Raw genomic sequence first — 25,879 nt, 5'->3', positions numbered from 1 at the left:
TTGGAGTCGGAAATCCGTTTTTGATAGTGATTTAATTGAGAGCTCTATAATCAATGCACATTGTCCAAGATCCGTCTTTCTTTAATACCAACAACACCGCAAGGCAGTAGGGTGAAGTACTGGGCTGAATAAGACCCTTTCCAAAAGGTTTTTCACTTGGTTCATGATCTCTTCATTCTGGGCTCGGCTAACAGAGTAAGGTGGCCGGTTCAGTGGTGTGCTTCCAAGAATCAGATCGATAGTGTGATCCTCAAGACAAGATGAGGCTAACTTGCCTGGCAGGCCCTCAGAGAAACGATCAGCATGTGTGTGGAGAAAATCTTGGCGTACTTTATCAAGTTAAGACATGTTCGTTCTGTGTTCATCATTTAACTCTTTCAAGTAGATCGAGTAAACAAAGAGACTAGATTTCATTAATTTGGAAATGGCCAAAGCAGATACAATAGGGACTCGCCCTTCAGTTTTACATCAAGTACAATTTTTCGACCCTTTTCATTCGTCAAGGTTGCTTTCTTTGCTCGATAGTCGACCACGGCGTTGTTCTTATGGTACCAAGGGACTCCTAGGAGGACGTCACAGCCTTCCAAAGGCATGATGTAGAAGTCCTCGTGCCCTAAATACCCTGAAAATGCAACCGAAGTTTGCCAATGACAAGTGTAATGGCTAAGTCCCGTCCAAGTGCAGCTAGAACTGCCTCTGCTAGTGGTCCAATCCTGTCAGGTGTAATCTCCAGCCACGCCGCCAATTCAAGTGAAATGAAGTTGGCCATGGCCCCTCCATCGAAGAAAATTAGAGCTTCTTGATCTTTCACTTTGCCCCAAGCTCGGCAAAGTTCTGTACTTTCATCAATCAGGCTTGGGTCAGTACCCATGCAATCTGGTATCAGTCCTCCTTTCATCTTGCCTTTTTTGCCACGTTCCTCTACTACTCTAGAACTCGTTGGCCTATCTTCAGACTGTTCGTAATGTGCCTTTCTGGGGCACTTTGCGGAGATATGTCCATGTCCCCCACAACCAAAACACTTCCCCTCTTTGATATAGTTAGCTCTTTCTCGAAGTGTCATTCGGGGTCGTGCATCCTTATCCTTCTTTTCTTGGTCACTCTCTCTTTCTACTTTCATTGTTAGAGGTCTGTCTGGTTCTCTGAGTCAAGATTTCATCAGTGAGGTAAGTCAAATTTCTTGAATGTATCGAAAAACCCTGTTTCGCATGACCCATTAATTCTTGGATAGAATTTTGACTTTTGTTCCAGACAGTAGTCTCGGATCTCTATGGGAGTCCGCAGCAAAACCGCTCAATCTATTCCTTAAAAGTGACCTTAAATGAAGAGGTTGGTAGAAAAGAGTCCCAAAACCTCTCGCAATAAGCGTCCAGAGAATCTCCCTTGGTCATCCGAAGATGGTTCCAAGCGGTTCGTAAATCCCGTTTGTACTCCTGGGTTAGAGCCTTTTGAATTTCAACCACTTGACTGGAGCTTCTTTCCTCAGAAGAAGAGTAAACCACCATGTTCAGGCATTTCCTTTGAGAAAAGATGAAGCCCTCCTAATCTTGGAGTGCTCTCAGTAATGCCCTCCAGCGAAGGCTATGTTAAGCTGCTGGATGAAGGCCAAAGCCCTCGGGGCATCTCAAGATCCAGAAAAGGATTCAAATTTTATCAATTGTCCACCTTCTTTGCATTCTTTTGCTTTCTTGGTCTCGTCTTCGAGGAAGTCATATTGGTTGGCTCTGTAGAAGTGCTTCTTCTTTGCATGAAGCATATGGTCAACGGAGTCCGAACTGTCAAAGGATGACTACTCTGTAGAGCTATCGGGCAAAATCTAGGTTTCTTTGTCTTTTCCTATCCCTTTCTGAAGCTTTGCTTTTTGCTTCGCTTTTTGCCCTTTTGTCCTCCTCGCTCGAGTCAGAAGAGCTAGAAGAACTGTCAGAGGATGACTCCTCTGTAGAGCTATCAGAAACTGGGCGGAATCTAGGTTTCTTTGCCTTTTTCCTGCCCTTTCCGAAGCTTTGCTTTTGCTTCGCTTTTTGCCCTTTTTGTCCTCCTCGCCCGAGTCAGAAGATCTAGAAGAACTGTCAGAAGAAGAGGAAGAAGAAGAACTTGGTAGTCCTTCAAAGCGTACACGCTTCTTCTGCTTTCTTGCGGATGCAAAAGAAGGTTAGACGGCCCAAATAACCAAAGTAGTCAATCCCCTTCTTGCGCTTTTTCAACTGCTTTTTGGATTGATTTTTCGCATTCAAAAGTTGATTGATCCGAGTCTGAACCACCTCTTGAAGTTCTTGTTCTGTAAACATCTTCGAAGGAGGTTTCTTGAGTGCCGGTTTGATTGGTGGTAGGGTGGCTTTCTGCCACTGAGTGTGCACTTCAGTGATGGATTGCTGAGACAAAATTTTGCAAATTGAGGATCTTTCGCAAATTTAATCATCTGCTTTGGGCACTCATTAACTTGTTGTCAACATTCCATCTCTTGAAGTTCATACTAAGTAGGCCGAGGTGAAGCCCTAGGCCCCAAAAGCAATTTACAGTAAAAAGCCTTCAAACTCAAAAGCTTCTGTCTCGAGAGCAAAGCCAAAAAGCTGCCAGCGCAATTTACTAAAATCCGTACAGTCCTGCCACGTCAGCATCGCCAACGTGAAAAGCGGAAATCCGTACAGTTCTACCACGTCATCAACCAACGTGATTTTTGCAAATCTGCCACATCATCAACCTGCTTCACAAGTTCTTTTGTGTGTGTGTGTGTGTGTGTGTGTGTGAGCCCTGCTTTATCCTGCTGCTCTGCCTAGGGTTTAGGCCCCTCAGCCCACATCTGCAAGTTGGCTCCCTTCTTCAGGGCTTTGACACCTCATCAGTTTGTGACATCGTCCAGGAGAAACTGCAAGTATTCTGCTGAATCTATGAACGCCATGTCTTGGGTTCCTTATGGCTTATGCCCTGTAAGACACAGCGATGAAGACGGGAGTATGCCCGATCCGTGATGAAGCAGGGGTGGGAGTGGCTGATAAGTACGGGGTCGGAAAATGAAGATTCTTTAATAAAACAATTTCGTGTAAACTTTGGAAGCGCCCAACTTGCTCTGACTGCTCTTTGGTAGGACCGGTATGCCTTGAGCAAAGCACACGTCTGAAGCTCTGATACCACCGTAACAGACTTGGACACCCCAAGTTGGGAATCTGGCACAACACACGAGAGAATCGCTTAAAAACACAAACTTAATAAAATTTCACTTGAGTCAACACGGCCTGACGTAGTTCCACGGCCAGAGGTATTGGCCCCAAAGTCTGGCGCCCCTTTCAGCATTTCTTTATATTGCTTGAACTCAATACAACGCCAGTACTTCAGACTCTGCACCTCCACGCGAGAGCGTGACATAGACTGAGCCCATGGCACATATTTAAAGGCCCTTGGCCTATGAAAAGCTTCGAACTCAAAAGCATCTGGTCCAAAAAAATCTTCCCCAAAAGCTACCAGTGCAAAACAGTGGATTCCATACAACTACCACGTCAACACCTGCCAACGCAATTCATAGAAGTCCATACAGTCTGCTACGTCGTCAACGAAAGTCACGGGCGTCCGTACAACTGCCACGTCATCACCTTTTTCGCAAGAGATTGAGTGTGTGTGTGTGTGTGTGGTCCCGTTTTATTTTAAGGGCTTTAGGTCCCTTGGGCTTCATCGGACGAGGTCCCATAAGTTGGTGGGAACTCTTCTTTAAGAATAGGCCACTCGGCCAAACTTTGCAAGTTGGTGAAACTTCTTCTGTTGCTTCTAGGGTTATGCTTCTCGGTCGGGATCTGCAAGTTGGTTCCGTTCTTCAGTGGTTGGCTGGACACATCAGCAGTTTGTGACAAAGAGTTGCGCAGGTAAGAGAGTGCTACCGGCGAAAGGGGTGTTGCGCTCGCACTTAGCAATGTAGTTTAAATAGAAGAGCGGGAGGAGTTAACCGCGTTGGGAGTATAGCGAGAGCCGGGAGGTGTGACTGCGGTAGAGGTAAGTTATGGCCTTCAAGGGGTTTTCATACCTCTTAAATAAGAGTGGGCATAGCTTTTATAAATTGGGCAATTAGGTTCTAAAATGGGCAGCCACTCAAGTGGAGAAGGGTAAAAATAACCCCTTAGTGTCATAAATAATGAGGGATTGCCTCAACTAACCAACTACGTGATGTCAACCTCTGCAACCGCCCTCATTGACCACCTGCACAACTCACGGAGCCATCACGGTTCAGGGGTGCCACCGCCTCAGCGCCACCGCATGTGCTTTGCTTGCCGACCTGCGCGCCTGCGTGACTTGGTCCGCGAGCACCGCCGACGCCACCACCTTCGCATGTCTTGCGTCAGCACCACCATTTCCACCTATCTTGCGCAGTGATGCTGCTCTACGCAATCCTACCGGACTGCAACATTGCCTCTTTGCATCACCTATGCAAAACGCTTTTGGGCCGTGTGCGTTGGCTACCCCAACGACCCCTTGGACAAACCGCAACCAAGTGCAAGGCCAAAACAGTTTACCCGACTTTTCCATAACTGAAAAATAAAACATACTCCAAAATAAAACGTAAAAAAGATGTTCTCATTGTAACATGCCTACGAAGGGTGCTGCCATGTCTACGGAGTGGCAGCTCCCGAGGACACCCCCAAGCAGGCACAGCTTTCGGAGAGGCCTAATAGACACACCAAGCATCCATGTGACTACCACTAGCCATCAACATTCCACACACGATAAACCGTGAAAAACAACTCACAAGATTCCCACCATCGGCTAACATGTGTCCCCCTTGCCCTCCTCTCCCTAGAAGCGTCCCATACCACCCCATACAAGAGCTAGGAGAGCCTGTCAAGCTAGGCCATCACGGCCCCATGAGCTCTACTGGTTTTGTGCAAGTCGCCATGTCGTGCATACGAGCAAGAAGGAGGCTCTGATACCAATGTTAGTCCCTTCAAGATCCATCAAGCATACATGACATGACACAAGCCAAACTCACACCTAGACACACGTAGTGAGCGGACATCAGACTCACCTCCTAGCAACAAAGCCAATACGGGCTCTTTCCTCAGCCTGGGAGCGGGAGCGTGCAACCAAATGGGCTAGCCTCTGCCACAAGGGCCGGTGTCCCATGCCACCAAACCCACACCAATACGGGTGTGCGGGCAGAGCTGCTAAGGGCCAAGAGTCCAAGACTCAAGTGTGGTGATCACACAAGATATCTCACAAATGAGGCTAAAGTCCTCTTTATAGGACTCCATAACTAAAGGGCCATGTTCACACTGGTCGCATATACTGCACGCACCTATCTTGATGGCTAGGGACATAACACATGGGCTCTCACTCTGGCTGTCTACCAGCGGGAGCTGCAGAGTAGAGCCATGGGAGTGGTGTTGAGTTCAAGCAATATAAAGAAATACCACAAGAGGCACCACGGTTTGGGGCCAGTGCTCTCTTGGGGTGGAACTCTGCCACTCCCCATCTCGTGTGTCGCATATCTTTTTCAGTGCATTTGTTATTTAAGTGCTTAAAGTTGTTCAGTTGTTTATTACCATCTCCAAATCCCGACCGAGGGGCCTAAACCCTATGAGAAGAAGCAACAAAGAAGTCTGAATCAACTTATGGGGTTCCTGTCCGCTCGGACCCATAATAAAATTAAGCAAAATCTACTCTCACAAAAAGGCCTTGCGTAAAAAGTGTTGACGTGGCACCTGTACGAACGATCCCGAAATTCACGCTAGTTGATGATGTGGCAGATTGTACGAACTTCCACGATTTGCACTGCTAACGTGGCAGGTGTACGGATTTCTATGAAACGTGCTATAGCTTTTGGCGCTAGTGCTTTTGAGACCAAATGCTTTTTAAAACTTAGTGCTTTTCATGTAAATTGCTTTTAGAGGCGACTGGCCTTTAAATATGACCCATGGACTCTCACTCTGGCAGTCTACCGGCAGAAGATGCAAAGCAGAGCCATGAGAGTTCTACTAAGTTCAAGCTTTTTGCATGTTGTGCATTGCAGAGATCCAACGTTTTAGGCTACACTTTCTCTAGCGTTTCGGTGTGTGCGGCAACACTCTCTCTCTGGCGTTTTCTCTCTCCACCATTGATCTCTCTCTCCCTAGCGTTTTTCATTTGCAATCCCCCTCTCTTGCTAGCGCTTCCTCTTCTAGACGTGTGCACACCATCGGGATAGATCCAAGACCTATTGGCTGCCCAGTACGGAGAGGAGGTTTGCTTGCGGTTGCAGACAAGATCATCATCCGATTCACCCTTTTCCACTGCACCTTTGACAGGTTATACACAGGAGTTTAGGCACCTGTCAGTGACCAAAACAGGAAATTACAGCGCACCAAAATTTACTTATAGCTCACTGGAAAGCTTTTAAAATGCAAGGGAATCCGTCCTAGACTTGTACTTTTGACCTACAAAGATTTAGGCATCGTTATGCTACCAAAATTGGGTCAAAAACCTGCAATTTCAACCCTTGACAGGTTTGAATAACTTGGTGAGAGTTTGGTCTACGTATTCGGATCATTTTTTTTCAACTGAATAAAGAAATACCGAAAGGAGCGCCAGTCTTTGGGGCCTACAAGGTGTCAGTACGCAGTGACATTCTAATTGTTAGGGGCAACTATGTTCTCTCTTCTTCTCAATCCTCTGTGTGAAATTAGCAGGTGATTGAATTAGTACCACCCTCTACTGTATACAGGCCGGTTTTTAGTATAGCTCTGTAGGAGTTTTGCATCCTATCACATAGGAGACTTGATAAGGTGGATGCAAATGATTGTCGAGGCACAACATAGGGGCTTCTTGGTCCCATGGTTTCTATAAGCTGCTACAAGATGGTTTTAATAGCACACACTTGATGACACGGTTTTGCTACACTACCAAAGGTGAATAGAGCTTTTGGCAGATCTGTGTAGACTTCATGCAGCCAGTGAACTGTATCTTATCACTGATATATCCTGTGGTTGTATGTATGTTCTATCCCTAGGATGCCATTGTATACTTTATAGGGTTTTTCCCACATTTCTTGTATATTGCCGTAGAGAAGAATTTTATGTAATGCAAGCAGAAGCCCCTACTTTTTGCAAAACCAGAGAGAGAGAGAGAGAGAGAGAGGAGCCAAGATTGGTGTTGAATTAACACAAAGTTATCACCATAGGTAACCTATTACATCCTTCTAAAGTTTCTGTTCACCAAGAATTATATCGTACAATATTCAAAGATCACACAAAACTAACACCTACTCGTAAGACTGACACTTACTCGCATTCAGTCCACTAAATGCTATACATGTTGATATCATAATTTATACTATTTAAAAATACATTTAACTACATTGGATGGTACATTCAATACTAAAGTAATGGTAATTGAATGCAAGGTAATCTTTACCCTTGGTACATCCCATTTGTACTTTAAAGTATCACTGTTGATTTAAAATATACCTGAATCGTTTTTGGGAGCCACATGTCATGATAGCATAAGGATCAGATGTGCCATTCAAATTAGCACCTATTAAGTTTTTGGCTGCAAGAAGCTCTAGCTGCCAAAAGAAACATGATTTGGTTCAGTTGAAAAGCATGATAGTATTTACTCATGGACAACACATCCAAGTCCTAAAGCACCACCAACAGCACACACAAAACTGTGAAAGGTTGTTCACAACATTGTGTAAAAACAGCATTTAAAGTTCTATTTATACCTTCATAACATAAACAAAAACCTATAAGCTTCTGAAGGAAAGAGGGGCTAAAAACACTTGCATAAATCACAAATAAAGACATAAGAGAAAGGATTGCGAAGAGACTCTGATTCAAAATCATTGAATTTTTAAAACAAAAAAAGAGGATAACACAAAACAAAACAAAAGTTACCTAAAAATACCAAGGTTACATGGGACGGCGGGTCGGGGTCGGGAACGGGGACGGGACGGCAAAAGTCAGGAAACGGGGACGGGGGTCAGAACGGCAAAAAAAAAAAGAGAGTTTTTTTGGCATTTTTTGACCTACACACATGCCACACACATAGAGCATCACTTTGACCATAAATTTACACTAAATAGACCAAAGAACACGAGTCATATAGGTTGAAATGTGCTAATAAAACATCGATGATCGATGGATACAAAATGAGAAGTGCATGCCACAAGGGCTCAAGAGTCAAAAAGCCTAAAGGACTTAGGACAAGCCTGAGGCCTCAAGGATAACAAAAAGTACAAAGGGCTATGTAGTATGTAGTATGTAGTAGGTAGAGTCGTAAACTCAAGAGTCTAGACTCGAGAGTCGAGTGATCAATGATCATCAAACTCAAGAAGTACTCGCCTGCTGAATCTCCATATCGTCGTCGTAGTCGAGGTCGTCAGCGACGTATGAGGGCTCGGGAGGCTCCCATTGAGGCTCGAAGTCGGCCTCTAGCTCCTCCAAAAGAGTATCGGCCATAGATGGATTCTCTTGTGCCATCTCCCACTCAGTGAAAGGATCTGCCTTGTGTGTGACGCTCTTGGCAAGCATGCGCAAGTCAGTGCTCACAAACACCAAATCATTGGCCCTCTGAACCCCAAGGCGATTCCTCTTCTTAGAGGCAATGTGGCTGTACACACTCCATAGTTGCTCCAAGCAACTAGTGGTACATGCTTAGTTAAGGACACGAACAGCCAAGCGCTGCAAATGTGGACCATCTCCTCCATAGTCCTCCCACCACAAAACCGAGCCAATCTTGTTGCGATCAAGCTGTGCATCTACACATCCATAGGAGCCCTTCTTTTGCCTGTATTTGAGTAGCTCGTCTCTAATCTTGCGCCTAATGTCACTGCTAGGCTCAAGGCGCTCCAATGCAAGCCGCCATCCTTTGCTCACCTCTTTGTCGGTCTCTTGACGCCTTCCTTGAAACTCAGGGTCAAGCACATAAGCTGCCGCATGAAGTGGAGAGTAGTATCCATTCCACCTCGACTCACACAAGCCATGAATCTCCGCATACTGAACAGGGTCAAGGCACAAGCTTCTCAAGTGCCTCTATCATCCGATCCATGGCTTCGTAGACTTTGCCAATACATGGCTGCAAGCCATCCACCACTCGAAGTAGGTGTAGAATAGGCTTGACCATGGCGTCAAGAGTCTTCACCTCCTCCCACCAAGCGGCGTCGTCGCCCATTCTCGGCATTTCAATCCTATTGCTGATGTAGACTCCAGCATGGCCTGGAACTCATCACTGAGAAAGAGGCCCCTTAAGGCTCCGCCACATGTAGACAAGCGGCCTAGCATAAGCCAATTGAATGCAAATCTTGTCTTTGAATATTTGAGCAAGGACAAGTGGCTCCTCTTTGAGAATTCATGGCGCACTTTTTGATGGTTGAGCATAAAGGAGACAATTCGAGAGGCGTCACCAATGGTGGGTGAAATCCATGACAAGTTCCCTATGTCCTTGAGGAGGTTATTGAGGCAATGCGCCATGCAAAATGTGACATGGATGCTGGGATACATGCCCTCAATGATAGCTCTGGCTGCCCTATTTGACGCCTCTCCATCTGCAACCATACAAAGGACATTCTCCGGGCCGGTGATCTCTATGGTGCTTGTCCACTCCGCAGCAAGCATCTCGGCGGCCTTGCCACTATCGGATGCATCATGTGACTCCACAAAGTACATCTCCCCCCAAGAGTAGGCCACCACCCAGTGGATGGAGCGCTTGCGGGTCTCGCTCCATCCATCTACAAGGAAAGAGACGCCATTGGTCTCCCACAAATCCTTTGTTGCTTGGGCCGCTTGCTCTACGGCAAGCTTCTCTTTGTCAAGGAGGGTGGTGCGAAGCCTCTCCGATGAAGGTGGCACATAAGAGGAGCCATATTCCACTATTTTCGTGACCATGGTTCGAAAGTATGGAGACCTATCCACACAAAATAGAGCATGTTGTGTTAGTATGGAGAGTCGAGAGTCAAGAAGTTATAACCCATTATGAATACAAAATGGAAGATTGCAATGTGCATATGCCAAGGGAAACTCACCGCGAAGCATGGAAGGCAATGTGGTCGTGGAAGAAGAATCAAGCAACCGACCTATCCACCTCTTCCTTCAATTTAGGATTCCAATTTTCGTTGAGAGTGCTTTGGCGATGCGGAACGGAAGAGGACGGTGTAGATGCATGGCTCTTGAAGCTTCGAGAGATGTCGTCAAGGTTGGCTTCCCTTTGCTCTCGCGGTGTCGCCGTGGTGGAGGGATCAACGGCAACAAAACAGCCCCTCTTGGCCGCTTCCGCAACCTCATACACCGTGAGCTTCTCAAGAAGATCCAACCTCTTCTCGGGAGCTACATGAGGGCAAAACTTCACCTCGTGACCGGGTTCATGAAGAAGATGGGCTCGCACTTTGTTTGAACCACCCGTTCTCTTGTATGGGCATAGCTTGCATGTCCATGGTCTTGCACCGCCACCTTTGCCACGCGTGCTAAAGTCGACTTCATCCCACCACGACCACATTTGCACGGCGGGCCTCCTTCGAGAAGAACCGGCTTGAGAAGTGGAGTTGGCTTGAGATGACATGATGGTGGAGAGACTCGAGAGAGTAGAGCTTAGAAGTTAGAGGAGTTAGAGGACAGCTTGTGTGGAGAGAGAGTAGAGGAGAGCTTCAAAGTGGGTAGAAGAGGGAGAGGAGAGCTTCAAACTTCAAAGTGGGTAGAAGAGGGAGAGACTTGAGAGTGGAGACTCAACTTTCAAGGGTAGATACTAGAGTGTAGAGTAGTCAATGGTCATGCTTGAGCCTTGAGCAATGACTCAGTGAGGCTATGAGGCTTGAGCAATGAGCATTGAGTAGAGAGGAAAGCTTGAGCTTGAGGAAAATTGCCAATTGGAATGAGACTATGAGTAGAGAGGATTGAGTAGAGAGGAAAGCTTGAGCTTGAGGAAAATTGCCAATTGCCTTTTATAGCCTCCCAAGGGCCAAGGCCCCCCAAAATGTGGCAGCTGGGCTGCACAGAGCCGTTTAAAACGGTCATAAGCAGTAACTTTCAGCCGCCTGACTGCTGCCGTTCCCGGCCGGCCCCGGTCGTTCCCAATCCGTCCCCGGCCCGTCCCCCTGCGACCCGCCCGTCCGGCCCGAAATCCGGCCGTCCCACTGCTTCCCCTTCCGTTCCCAGCCCTATTACGGCCGTCCCCCGGCCCTAGGGCCCGTCCCCCCCGTCCCCTGTAACTATGAAAAATACCTTACTGACAAAAGTTGGCAGATGAGAGAAGCTTACTCCAATGAAACTTTGAGCAACCACTCAAATTTAAGAAACTTCGCAACTAAGGCAAGACAGCACAAAGACTCATTTCTATAATTCACCTCAATACAACAACTCAAAAATAAGTCGGCTTTGGCCAGCAATCGAAGTTCCTCTCACTCTGCCGCTTCCACACGCTCTTGTCGTCGTGCCTCATCTTGCCGCATCATCATCTACATCATGGAATCCATGGGATTGGGCGGCAAGGATGGAGGGGTGGGTGGAAGATCTGGTGGGGTAGGGGGAGGATTCCTTGGAGGATCCAAAGAAAGAGTTTGCTAGCCTTCTAGATGAGGTCTCCATACCACTACGAGTCTTGACCATACAAGGATTTCCGTCCTCGTGCTCAAGGAAGGTCACACACACTTATCTTTGGGACAGCTATCTACCCCCTTGTCGCCGCACCCCGCATGCATCACCCGGTTCAGACGTGGTTTCTATTTTTTGACGCTCAAGGCGCACGCCCTACGCGCAATGGCAGGACTACTGTTCCAAGAGTGGGAGGAGTGTCCCAAAACACTGCAAAACACAACCTCCAACACAAGAGAGAAAAACACCTTTTTTGGGATTAGCGGATTAGTGCAAAATTTTCAAAGCTCTCATATCAATGTTAGGTGCAATGGAATTGAAATGGTAGACAAGACCTAGACTTTACAAGTCCGCAAATCTTTACTTCTTTCCTAACTTGAATGTGTGCTACTTAGCACGAATGATGGCTCCTTTAGAGAGAGAGAGAGAGAGAGAGAGAGAGAGAGAGAGAGAGAGAGAGAGAAAGAGAACAACACCAAATGGGGTCCCAACCAACCCTCTCAAGGGCCTTCCACACCATTGCCAATGTGGCATTTGCTTTCCGTTACGTAAATGGAATACACACACATGCAATACCTCAAATGCAAACTCTACTAACTCGAATGGGGAATGTCGCCGCGGTAACTCTTCAAAATGAAGCACCTCCGGGGCTAATTTGATGCACCTCTGGATCCGTCTTGATGTGGGGTTGCAAATGGCCACCAAGGGGTAGATTCAGGGCTGAATTGCGCTCCCGATGTGAGAGGAATGAAGGGCTGATAGCTGGCTGCAAAAACACAAATCTGCTGCAGCAGATTTGGCGCACTCGGCAAGGCTGAAAACACAGTTGATGATGGAGCAAATGATGGACAGCGACGGGAGCACTCGATGCAGCGAGGGAGTGGCCGAGAAAAGGCTCGATGGGTTGTCGAAATGTCACAAACGGGAGCGCACACGATAATCAACAAGCTGAAAATGAATAACTTCCAACTGAATAGAGTTAAGGGAGTAATTCGACACAGTATTTGGGACCAAAAGATGGGTTGGTCCCCCCCCTTAAAGAGAATCTTTATTAGGGAGAATCTTTTTACAAGCACAAGAACGGAGAAAACCCCTCCATTCTTCTCAGACTCGATGGTCAATCCTTCCCGTGAGGGAGATCCGAGACACGAGCTCTCAATGCTTTTTCGTCTCTACTCGGAGTCGAGGCTCTGCAGACAATTTCCGAATCCCATTCCCAAATTCCCAAGCGTAGGCCAAGGCCTTCCCGCTTCTCCTTCACGATGAAGACCTACAAACACACACAAACACGGGACAACAATTTGTATGGCAAATCCACAATTGATACCTGTCGCTCTTTGCGCGGGAAAAGCGACCTTCGTCCTTCGTAGTATCGTGATCTCTTGCGTCTTCTTGCAGCAGAGTCTCCTCTTGCTGGCGCTGGTAACTCCTCCTTTGAGAGAGGGCGTGTGATGCTTTTATAGCTCCCTGGCCACGGCAGGAATAGCTGAGTGCTGGCTACCCACGTAGAGATCGCTGCCAGAAAGAAGGAGAGAGAAAGCGCTCGCTGGTTTTTGCTGCTTAATTTTCCAGGTGGCTACCCAGTTATTAAGTGGGCGGCGTATTTTAAAAATGGTCTGAATCTGCTTAGAAACTCAATAAAACCTTACAAGTTAAAAACAATGCTTTTACAGCACTTCCAAGCCGTCCCTGGATGTAACCGCATGCACAAATGCAATGTAGACATAGATTCCTCGCGGGAAAGCGTCTACTCTTCCCGGAAAACACGTTAAAATATTTCGCTTTTTTAAGAAAAGCTTCTCAGAACCCATCTTTATTCTTATGCTTGCATCTTTACGCGTATTCCTTTTTCCATTTTGGGATTCTTGCCAGACCCACGGAATATTCCCTTTCCGATGCTCCCGTCACCCATCGCGTGACGCATCAAAAATATCCGTTTCCTAGTCTCTCCTACCAAACTAACGGTACAACCCCTTCGCAATGCTTAGTGTCACCCATCATATGACGGATCAGAGTTTTCTGTTCTTGATGGCTTTTGATCATTCCAGTGGATCTACAGTTCCTAACCTTTCGGTTCAAGTGCACATATTTAAATATCCTAATCTTAATAAAACGTAATTACTCTAGAAAATAAGAAAATAGTCCATTTAGCAACACGAAAGGTCTTGGTTGCACCAGGGATCTAGCGTTAGCGGATGCAAGGCTATTCTGAAGAGGAAACTGGGCCAAAACTCCAAAACGCTGGCGGATCTGGCTGATGTACTTGCAAAAATCCCAAAACGTTGGCGGATTTGGAGACGCTTGCGGTGTGGAGCAAAAACGTTGGGCTACTTGCAAATCTTGCACTAGGAAACTTATAAAAAAACGCTATGCTTGCTGCTTCTTTTATACTGACTATCACAAAGACGGGCACCACATGCCAAAAGAAAAGAACAGACTGGACAGACTTTTAACACTTCAATAACAACTGAACTGAAAGAGAGACGACACGCGACACGGAGTGGCGGAATTCCACCCCAGAGAGTATTGGCCCCAAACCTTGGCGTCCCTTTCGGTACTTCTTTATATTGCATCGACACAGTACAAGCCGGTACTCCAGACTCTGCACCTTCTCTAGGAAGCATGACAGAGAATGAGTCCTAACCTCATATTTACAGGCCCTTGGCCTGAAAAGAAGTTATAGTGCAAAGCCTTCAAAACTCAAAAGCTTGTGGTCCAAAAAGCAATGCCAAAAGCTGCCAGCGTAATTTACGAAAATCCGTACAACCTGCCACGTGATCAACCAGCGCAAAACGCGGAGTTCCGTACAGCATGCCACGTCATCATGTGGGCGCAATTTTTGGAAATCTGCCACGTCATCAGTTTTTGTGTGTGCACAGGTCCTGCTTTATTTTAATCCTTTGTGTCACTTGGGGCCCAATCGGACGGGGTCCCCATAAGTTGGTAGCACTTCTTTTATTACTTGCCCTTCTTAGGGTTTAGGCCCCTCGGCCACATCTGTAAGTTGGCTCCATTCTTGAGGCTTTGACACATCAGTAGTTTGTTACATCTCCCCTTCTTGAAAGAGAGTAATCGTCCGTGATTATAGCATATCTGCAAAACAACTCAAGTTATCTCAAAAATTTCCGAGGGACATTCTGTTGGGTTAAAGGCCCAAATGGCCCCCTTTTGTGTATAGTTTTAAAGGTTATTAACCTTTGGCCAAGTTCACATTGAACTTGGCAACTAACTTTAAATTGGTCCTATACTTTTAATAAAAGGAATGTGAGTCAATTTACTCACTAACTCATTCCCCTCAAGAATTGTGTAGCGCTCCCTCTCTCTCTCTCTCTTCGTTCTCTAGCGCTTCCCCTTCTGCAGGCCTTCACCCCTCTCCAAAGCGCAAGCCCTGCACTTCTTCGTGTGCTCTATCACTTGCACACACCGCCGCTTGCTCATCAATTCCGAGGGACAATCAGTTGGCTCTTTTCATTAAGGACGTGGCAGCTGTTAACTATGTCACGAGGACGTGGCAACTGCTAACTTTAGTTGTTGGTTTCTTTCCAATGGGTTTTGTTTTATTTTTCAGACCCTCTTCTTGAAGTAGCAAACGGTCGGACATTGTATGGCCAATGTGAACGGTAGTTTCACCCGCAGATGGGTAGAAGTCGGCACTGGAATTCGTATAGTAAGAGGATGTCTAGGCTCAGAGCAAGATCATATAGGTCCCCCCGTCGCATTTAGCAAGTTGGTGGATACTAGGAAGTGAACTCAATAAAGGCCTAAAGTCTAGGTGTGAATACCAACGAAAAGTATCCGACAGTTGGGCCACATTGCACTTTTGGATGCGGTCCCAATGAGGATAGATGGTCGGATGACCAGTGGGAGCCCAACGGAATCATTTCCTAAAATTTATGGAACTGCTATTTTGGGCCACGAAATGTGTTCGCGTCATTACCTCCGGTATGACTAAGGGAACACTTTACAACTCTGCCGCGAAGTCAACCGGGCAACCGGTCGGGAGATTTTTAGGCGGCAACCCCGAAACGGGAAATGGCTTGTAGACGCACCAAGTGGCACATTTCTGTGCACTTTCCTCATGCAAAAAGAAGTGGCATTGAATTTGATGTTGGAAGAGCCCTCATTTGCAAACTGTCACACGTTAAGAGCTATGGAGTGCTTCCTTTCCCTCTTATGTACAATACGGTGCCAAGAGTGACGCCGTGCACGCTACGTACTGCTCTCTCTCTCCCCTATGAGCAGTATGTTATGCCCCTCTAGTGGGTTTTTCATTTGACCAATGTACAGTTATGTGAGTTCATGCGCGATTGCCGAGGCAAGAGCCTCTTGCACAGGTACTGGATTAGCTAGCGGCTAATCCCCCATAGGTACAGGTGAATTCGGAGAGGTTTCACGTGAGAAATCTCGTCCAATTCAAAGGGCAAGTAGCCCTACACGTGCGGGCGCTTGAGGTCTTGCTACAGATGCGACCGGCACGCGAAACGGAGCCCAAAACAGGGAATTACAGCCTGCTGTGTATTTTTGCAGGTTTAGGGTTTCGCCCTAAACAGACCCTATATTAACCCCCACGAGGTTCGGGGATGCGAGGGGACCGCTGTACAGGTGATCTGGCGCATTTTCAGGGCAGAAAACAGAGAATTCAGCGTGCTGCAGATTCTCACCAGGTTTTGCAAAGTGTTCGTATGCATCGGGAAAGTCATCTATTGCGTGGGGATACTGACTGTGAAGCGTCCTAGTACAGTTATGCTGCCGAAATCGGGCCAGAACAGGTGTTTCTTAGCCTAGATTGTGCGGGACAGCTCATAGGAGATCACAGTTTCATTTCCTCTGTTAAAGAATAAAGAAATACCGAAAGGGGCACCAATTTTGGGGCCTACAGGTTGTCGGCGTCTGCTCGGAGCATTCTAGCTTTCGAGGCTTGTGTGTACTTAGGTGTTAATCCTCGTTACAGGTTACCTTTGCAAAGTACTCTGTGTGTGTCTAAAGTAAAGAATTTCGGGTGAAAGCCAACGCCTACCGCCCTACGGCCCGGTTTCATGGTTCCGTTGCCGTGACATCAATCACTTTTTCCTCAAAGAGTGAGCCTCGGTTGTTTTGGGTAAAGACACAGAGTACAGGAACGTGGGATTACACTATGGCCGACAAGGGGAAGGGCATTATGGAAGAGGGTTCCTCTTCAAAGGACAGGCAGGAGATCCCTATGGTTTTCGAGATTGGCGAGAGCTCACGGCCACGTCAATCTGTACCTCCTGTCGATGTGAATGTCCCTCCAGTAGTACAGGGCTTTATGACTGGGCAACTTGAGGATGATGCGTTCAAGACTCAGTTAGTAGCCTTGGTGAATGTCTTTCGTAGCTGGTGCAGAATCCAAGGTTTATGGAGTTCTTGCAAGCGCCACCAGTGCAACAGCAAAATAGGCAACCTACGCCGCGTACGGAGCTTGTTGATGCTCAAGCCCCAAGTACTTCATGCGGCTCAGGAGAAAAGGGAACACTCACATGTTGCGGAGTCAGGGGCTCCAAAACAGGTTCCTCCTGTGCTTGAACAGGTGGCTAGAGCGCCTATTCCACGGGTTATGCCAATTCAACCCTCCACCTCTCAGAGTCAGCATGCTGTCTTGAATGGACAGGGAACTGGATACCAGGCTATGCACTCAGTTTTTCCATCACCCACGGTATATCCTGGGTATTTCGGGGGTGGATCAGTGTTCCAAAGTATGGCTGGTTATGCGCCTGGAAGTCAGCCATCCATGCCACAAACAGTGTTCGAGGGTATGCAAGGCATCATGCCAAACCCCATGTATGGTAGTATCACCATGCAACAGGGTTTTCAGAGCAACCACGCACAGTTGGGGTGCCACGGGGTCATTTTGACATGGCAACCAGATATCGCACCTCTGACGAAAAATGTGAATGGCCAAGATGTGTCGATCATGCCTACTACAGTGCCCATGTTGCAGACCATTCCGTATGACAACTTGGGGGCACTAGAGAAGCCAAAGGCTTACAAAGAAGGTGGTGCAGCTGTAAAGTTCAGTACCTTCAGTGGTTTCGAGGATAAGACAAAGGCCCTCAATTTCCTCCAGCAGTTTGATACAGCTTATGCGGGAGGGAATTTTACAGAGGCCTCGAAGGTCAGGAAAGCTGCCACTTTCTTAAAGGAAAATGCGCTTACATGGTGGACGACATTGTTAATGCAAGGAAAGAAACCCGCCACTTGGGTTTACTTCAAGCAGATGTTTGCATCTGCTTCATCTGCTTTGCTATCGAATGAATTTGAAGCCGACATCATGACAGATTGGCACCAGCTTACTTCAGCTTCGTGCAAGAGCTTGTTGGAGTACAATAGGAGGTTTTGTAAAGCGTTACTCTCAGTGACCTCCTACAGATTTGTGCAATTGACAGAGTAGATAGAGAAGTACTGTTGTGGGTTTCCTAAAGGGCTTTGCGATTACTGTACAAAGAACAGAGTGGCTACCCTCACTCACCTTATGGAAGTTGCGAACACTGGTCTTGCCTTGTTGAAAGGAGAGGACAGTGGATTTCCGAGCAACGACAAAGGAGGGCAGCAAAAGAAAAATTCAGCGAAGAAACGGCACTTGATGCGTCACAGGGGTCAAAAAAGGCCACCAAAGACAAGGATTCAGCCCGGACTTCTACAACGCAGGCAAAGAAACAGAAAAGGAAGCCTTTTGTGCGCAAGTCGCTCGAGGAAAAGAAGGTCCTAATGGCTGAGAACAAATGCTTTATATGCGAGCAGCCTGGTCACTTTGCTATCAATTGTCCACAAAGGAAAAGACTAGCTAACTCAAAAAGAAGACCAGAAAGGCAAGAAACCTAAACCCACGGCAGGTTTAGTGCCAGACATGGTGGGTGACAGGCCCAGCACAGATGCCAATGAGTTATGCAGGGCATGGGGTAAAGTTAAGGATCAGACGGCACTCATCTTCTTTCATCCAGGTGCCAAAGCCAATTTTATCTCACCAGAGTTAGCTATGAAGCTGGGCATCAGAGCTGAAGAGATGGGGTACACAGCAGAGGCAGGGTTGGCATGTCCTGGCACTCAGAGTGTGTTACTCCCATCATTGGAAAACCGCGTCTGCATATTCAGTCGTATGTGGACACAGAAGAGTTCTACATCATGCCGCTGGAAGGTTGTGACGCCTTGTTGGGGTCCCATGGATGTTCCGAGTGCATGGAGTCTTGGATGCCTACAACAAAAAGATCACTGTACAACATAGGGGCAAAACTCACATCTTGGATGTAAAGCTTAAAGGAGAGTCAGTCCCTATTGTATTTGCTTCTGCTATCACTTCTGTAATAAAGAATCAACTTTCTGTGTACTTGATTTTTGCACGTGATGTCTCAAATAGTGATCGGTCAAATTTATTTGTGTTAGATAAAGAAAGGTCAGCATTTTTGCAAAAGTTTAGTGACTATTTTCTGATTCATTACCGTCGCAATTGCCGCCAGAGAGACCTGAGGACCATCGGATAGATTTGGTGCCAGGGTGTAGCCCACCAAATAGACCTCCCTATACGGTTAGTGCGGCGCAGCAGAAAGAGATTATGGGCCAGGTTGAGGAGTTATTAGAGAAGGGGCAGATTCAGCCTAGTTCTTCACCCTTTTGCTCCCCAGTGCTCCTAGTGCAGAAGAAGGATGGCTCATGGCGCATGTGTATTGATTACCGTGCGTTGAATAAGAATACCATCAAGAATAGGTTCCCTATTCCTAGAATTGATGATATTCTCGATCGTTTAGAGGGTGCTGCAATTTTCAGCAGGATAGACCTTAAGAGTGGGTACCATCAGATTCGTATAAGGCCAAAGGATGTGCACAAGACTGCGTTTAGAACGACATTTGGTCTTTATGAGTTTCTAGTCATGCCGTTTGGGCTAACAAATGCTCCTGCCACGTTCAACAGAATGATGGACCGGATTTTCCGCTCGCATCAACAGTTCTTCGATGACATGATAGTGTATTCGAAGAATGAAGAGGAGCATAGGCGTCACTTGCCCATTGTGTTCGAAGAGCTGCGCAGTCCACAGGTTACTTGTCAATCCTAAGAAAAGTGAATTCTTCCTCGAAGAGATTCACTTTCTGGGCCACATAGTCTCAAAGGATGGTGTTAGAATGGATCCCGCAAAGGTCGAAGCTATCAAGACATGGCCAGACTTGAAGACTGTGCACGATGTCAGAAGCTTCATGGGATTGTGTTCCTACTATAGAAGGTTTATCAGAAATTTTGCAGAGATAGCATCGCCTCTTCACGCATTGCAAAAGAAAGAAGTCACTTTCAGATGGACCCAAAAAGAGATTTCAGCTTTTAGTCTCTTAAAGGAAAAGTTGACTTCAGATCCAGTTATTGTTTTGCCAGATCTCAGGAAATCATTTGTTGTCCAGTGTGACGTGTGTGGCAGTAGCATCAAAGCAGTGCTAATGCAAGACAGACGGGTAGTAGCTTATGAAAGCCGAATTTTGCAAGGGCTAGAGAGGACTATGCAAGTCTATATGAAAGAGCTCTTGGCCGTGATTCATGCGCTTTCTAGCTGGAAGCACTACCTCTTAGGTGCTGATTTTGTTGTGCAAACAGATCACCAGACCTTGCGATACTTCTTGACACAGTCAAAGTTATCCGAAAAGCATATGCGATGGGCAAACATTCTTTCCATGTTCCACCTCCAGATTATGCATGTGGAAGGCAAGAAGAATGTTGTGGTTGATGCGTTATCAAGAAAGCCACAAATTTCAGCTGTGTCAATTCCTTATCATCATGAGTTAGATGACATGAAGGAACAGTATACTGCTGATGAAGATTTTGCAAGGATCTTTGAACAGTTACAAGAGGGGCAACATCACGAGCACTACCTCCTCAGAGATGGTTTTATGATGATGCATGGCAGAGTTTGTGTCACTAGGCCACTACGGCATAAGGTCATGGAAGAGAGTCATGTCCCACCGTATGTAGGGCATCGTGGCATTGATGCAACAGTTAAAGCGGTAGATACATTCTTCTATTGGGCACATCACAATGCGACACAAATGTTCACATATGCATGTTACAAGACACAACGAACGCAGCCACTGAGCACTCCCTCGAGACAGACGGTCTACAGTATGAAGCTACTCAACGACTACCTCGTCACTCCCCCCGCAAATAACCTGAAAAGGTCTGGGCCATGAGTTCAAAGGACTGATACAACCAAACGCTCCCCAAACCGCAACATGCCTCGCTTGGAGGTTCAAGCATACAACCAAACTCTTCCCAGACATCCCATCTGCGCCTTTCGGACGTTTTCCAACATACAACGAAACGCTCCCCACATCCCATTTGCGTCGTTCCAAGGTTTTTAAGCATACAACAAAATGCTCCCCACACATCCCGTGTGCGTCATTCCGAGGTTCAGACAATACCAAAATAGCATTTCTCACTACTCCACACGGGAGTAAATCACCAAGCATTGAAACCAATATTAAAACCGGAGTAGCAATTCGAATCGGCACCAAGAGAGGTTTAAAATTGATATCATTAGTTTCAGCCAAATCTCAAACAGGATCACCAAACAAGTTCTCAATCATATTCAAAAAACTGCTAAATCAAACTAAAAAAGCATTGTTGGCATCAATCGCACTCGAAGGTCATTGGCTTCCGTCCTAAAACCTACACCAGAATTAGGGTTAGATTTCCTCCATAAGGTTGTAGTCGAGCGCAACATGGTCCTTAAGCTCTTGAATAGTCGAAATAGGCCTCAACAGACAGTGTTTCCTATGGCGATGATGGTAGCCCCAAGATATACGAATCACATTGGACCTCCAAGGTTATCATCTCGAGAAGACACCTGCTGAAATATGTCAAAAAATTTCAAGTTGTAATCTGGTAGGGTTTCTGTGGCAAGTCTTTCAGAATACCCCACTCTGCCAAAAGCTGCAATCCAAAGGAAGATCTCTGAAGCCATGTAACTTCAGGCAAAAAATTTCTTGAAAGCTTGCCAAGTCATTGGAGTGGGCAGCTTGGTTGCTATAGACATCCACCACCTCATGGCACAGCCTCTGAGAAAAACGACGGCTCAAAAAAGAAAAATCTTTGATACTTCTCTTGCAAGTGATCTTGAATTCCTTATGGCTTATGCCCTTTAAGATAAAGCAACGAAGACGGGAGCACGCCCTATGCGCGATGGGGTAAGGGTGGGAGTGGCTAATATGTCTTGGGTCAAGACACGGAGATTCTTCAATAAAATTCCCTGTAAAAACTTGGAAGCGCCATCTTGCTCCGTTTGCTCTATGGTGAGACCGGTATGCTTTCAAAAAAGCACACGCCAGAAGCTCTGATACCACTGTCACTCGGACGGGCATCACGTGCCAGCAGAAAAGAACAGACTAAACAACTTTAAGCACCTTCAAATAACAAAAAAACAGAGAGAGAGAGAGAGAGAGAGAGAGAGAATGTGCACGACACAAGAGACGCGGAGTAGCGGAATTTCACCCCAAGAGAGCACTGGCCCCAAACGTTGGCACCCCTTTCGATATTTCTTTATATTGCTTGAACTCAGTACAATGCCGGTACTCGTGCTCTACACCTTCACTTGAAAGAGTGCCAGAGTATGAGCTCTCCGCACATATTTAAAGGCCTTGGCCTATGAAAAGCTTCAAGTTCTAAAGCATACACATTTCCGTATTTTACACTGGCTAATTTACAGCGATAGCTTTTGGGCCATATCACCACAGTCAATGTAAAACGCGAAATTCCGTACGTACTGCCACGTCAGCATGTCAATACATTTTGTGGAGGATCCATACAACAATGCCACATCCTCACTTGATTGCGCATAAGATTTATGTGTATGCGTTGTCCTGCTTGATTTACTGTCTATAGGTCACTTGGGCACGGGTCCTATAAGTTGGTGGGAACTTGTCACGAGGCTGTGGCAACCACTAACCTTAGTTGTTGGTTTCTTTCCCTTGATTTTTAAATAATTTTTGGGACCACCTTTTTGAAGTCACAAATGGCCGGACGTTGTGTGGCCAATGTGAAACGGCCGACAACCGAGAGTTTCACTCGCAGTCGGGAAGGGCATGTCGCCACAAGATGGTCGGGCCAGTCGACACAGGAATCCGGGCAATAAAAGGGTGTCTAGGCTCAGTTAATAGTCATTTAAGCCCCTCGCTACACTTAATAAGTCGATGGGTACTAGGAATTAACTCAAAAGAGGCAAATTGGACACTTGGCGGTTGCACGTGCGATTTTTCCAATCCAACTGGTAGAGGGGGCGCCCAAATTGAGAGAAGGGTTGATTGTGGCTTATAAGTGAACTACTATGTGTGTGAATAGTCGGTGCAGGTGATGTCACAAATGGGAGCGCATAGCAATATAAGATATACTCGGATAAACGGAATTTATCACTAATAGAAGCCAGAGGATATAGAGAGAAATAGAGAGAGAGAGAGAGAGAGAGAGAGAGAGAGAAGATCGACACAGTACTGGGGACCAGAAGATGGGCCGGTCCCCCCGGTAAAGGTATTTGTATTACTGAGGAGAAGTCTTTACAAGCACTTGAGCTGAACGTATTACCACGTTCGTTCTAGAATAAGACTTGAAAGTTCCTGGAAGCCTCAGCTTCCTATTCCTAGGGCAAAACCCTATTCGAAGGAACTTCCGATTCTTATTCCAAATCCTCGAGAATCTAAGTTCTCGCCTCTGGATCTCACCTTCCAGACTCAAGGCATGGCATCCCAGCAACTCTTTTCCGACTCCTCTTCCTGCAGAACAACTCCGCTTTCCCGGACAAGGAGTCCTTACTTGGGAATCCCCACTTCCGGATCACAACTCGAGGGACTACCTCTCTCCAATCCGTGGATCTACTTCTTAAACTCGGGTACAAAACCCTTGGGCTGATCTAGCTCTAGTTCCTCAAAGAGCTTTCTCCTGCAAAGGCTCATGCCTTCCTCTACTCCTACTCCCTCATGAAGAGGAAGTACACCTACAAAACACACAGAAACACGGGACAGCAACTCGTATGGCGAATCCACAATTAATACCTCTCGCTCTTGGCGCGGGAAAAGCGACCTCCGCGCTTCGTAGTCTCGCGATCACTTGCGTCTTCTTGCGGCAAAGTCTCCTCTTGCTTACACTGGCAACCCCTCCTCTGAGTGAGGGCGTGTGATGCTTGTGATGCTTTTATAGCTCCCTGGCCACGGCAAGAATAGCTGAGCGTTGGCTGCCTGCATAGAGATCGCGGCAGTTTTTTTTATTTTTTTGCCCAAAAAAGAGAGAAAAATCGTTAGCTTGTTTTTATTGCTCTATTTAATGATAGGCTGCCCACTTATTAAGTGGGCGGCCGGTCACCTTTTAAAAATGGTCTAAATCTCCCCAAAACTCAATAAAACCTTATAAAGTTAAAAACAGTGCTTTCACAGCACTCCCCAAGCGTCCCTGGAGACAACCACATGCACGAATGCAATGCAGGCATAGAATTCCTCGCGGGAAAGTATCTGCTTTCCCAAAAAGCAACCTCCTTTCTCATAAAGCAACTGTATTTCCTCAAAGTTTCCTCTGAACCCATCTTCATTCAAGTGCTTGCTCATCCTTGTGCACAATTCTAACACATTTCGGAATTTCCTCGTAACTATAGATAATCCCTTTCACATGCACCCATCACCCACCTTGTGACGCATCAAGAATACCTATTACCTAGTTCTTTCCCACCGAACTTACGGTACAATCTCCTTCGTGATGCTCTCTATCACGCATCCTATGACGCATCAGAGATGTCCGTTCCCGGATGGTTGAATACTTCTTCTCGATGCGGCCTGTCACCCATCGATGTGACGCATAAGTACCCGTTCCTGGTGGCCTTACAGGTATTCCCTTTCACAGTGCTCCTATAAATGACGCACTAGGAATACTCTGTACTCGGATGCCTCCAGTGAGAAAAACCCTCTCACTTAAAATTCCAATAATTCATTTGGAATTATTTTTTATTGGTGTTCCAAGCAAGAAAACCCTCTCACTTATAAATCCAATCCAATAATTCATTTAGAATTATTTGTTTGTCAGATAAAGCCAATTTGGCAGCAGGTGATCACAACTTTAATGGAAAGCTTGCCTTCTCCCTTGTCTTATGTAGCGCGATGATTCCGCTCTCGCGTAAAATCTCTTCGAATTCACCTGTACCTGCGCGGGATTAGCAACTAGCTAATCCAATTGTCACAAAGTGATGACGTGGCTACCGACAGCAAAAACCCTAATTTTTGTCAAAAACCCTAAAATTCTTGCAAACCCTAATTTTGCCAGAACCCTAATTTCCAAAAATCGCGGAGGTGGGAAAAAAAAAATTTAATTATTTTTTAGCGATGCAAAATCCCAGCTTTTGGCTTTTTGCTACGAAAAGAATTGGATGAGAGAGAGTTGAATTGCTTTATTTCTACTCTCATTGAGAGAGAGAGAGAATCTGCTTTTGCTTTCAAGCTTTTGGGGCTCTGCTTTTGGGCATCCCTTGTAACATTTAAATATGCGGTGAGGGCCCCACTTCTCAGAGCATCTGGATGCAGAGTCTAAGAGTGAAACCCTAACCGCTCTCTTGTACTTTGATGATTGATTAATACATAAAGAAATACCGAAAGGGGTGCCAGTCTTTGGGGCCAATATCTCTAGGCACGGAACTCCGCCGGGCCAGTGCAAATCTATTGTGATCTGTGAATTGTTTTGAAGTGGTTATTAACTTATTTGGTGTTGTCGCGATTGATTCTTGACTTGGAGTATCCAAGTCTGTTACAGTGGTATCAGAGCACGGCCGATTTCTCTTCTACCAGAAATCCGATCCCCAATTTTTTTTCCGCGGCACCTATGGCTTCACGCAAGGATCAGTCGACTCCCTCTGCATCTGGAGATGCGGGCAGGGATCACAACGAAGATTCTAGCAAAGAGTATGGCCCGCCTCGGCCTACTCAAGCGGAGCAAAAAGAGATGGAGCGTCGTCAATTGATCGGCGATGCAACAAAGATGATGCTCAGTTTTGCGAAGGATCCGAAATTGGCAAAATATATGAGTGAGACTTCTTTTTAGGAAGTGCATGCGCATAGCAGAAAACCACTACACCACCCCTGAAACCCGCTCTCAAGAAACCTTCTGATCACAAACAATATTCAGAGAAGGAATTACAAGAGGTGGTTGATGCACAGATTGCTCAGCTTTTTGAGGCGCAAAAGAAAGCCAAAAAGCAGAAGAAAGGCACTGACTTCCCGGGATATTTGGGTCGTCAGTCAACATTCAACAAGGCAAAGAAACAGAAGAAGCGTGTTCGATTTGAAGGAGTACCTAGTTCTTCTTCTTCTTCTTCTGAC

At 46.4% G+C, this 25,879-nt stretch overlaps 1 protein-coding gene across 2 annotated transcripts in view; it reads right to left on the bottom strand.

Annotated features, from left to right (window-relative positions):
- LOC147424648 (C2 domain-containing protein / GRAM domain-containing protein) overlaps positions 1–25,879 on the bottom strand; it is a 191,197-nt gene that overhangs the window by 147,370 nt on the left and 17,948 nt on the right. For both annotated transcript variants that reach the window (XR_015186499.1, XM_086500762.1), the window contains exon 3: positions 7,425–7,522. Coding sequence is in view for 1 of the 2 variants with exons in the window: in XM_086500762.1 (XP_086356888.1) it covers positions 7,425–7,522 (98 nt within the window). In the remaining variant the exon portion in view is untranslated. The remainder of the gene's footprint in view (positions 1–7,424; positions 7,523–25,879) is intronic.

This window comes from Adiantum capillus-veneris, chromosome 25 (assembly GCF_014529385.1).
Source record: "Adiantum capillus-veneris isolate H3 chromosome 25, ASM1452938v2, whole genome shotgun sequence".
Lineage (NCBI taxonomy): Eukaryota > Viridiplantae > Streptophyta > Polypodiopsida > Polypodiales > Pteridaceae > Adiantum > Adiantum capillus-veneris.
This window is presented reverse-complemented; position numbering and strand designations above follow the sequence as displayed.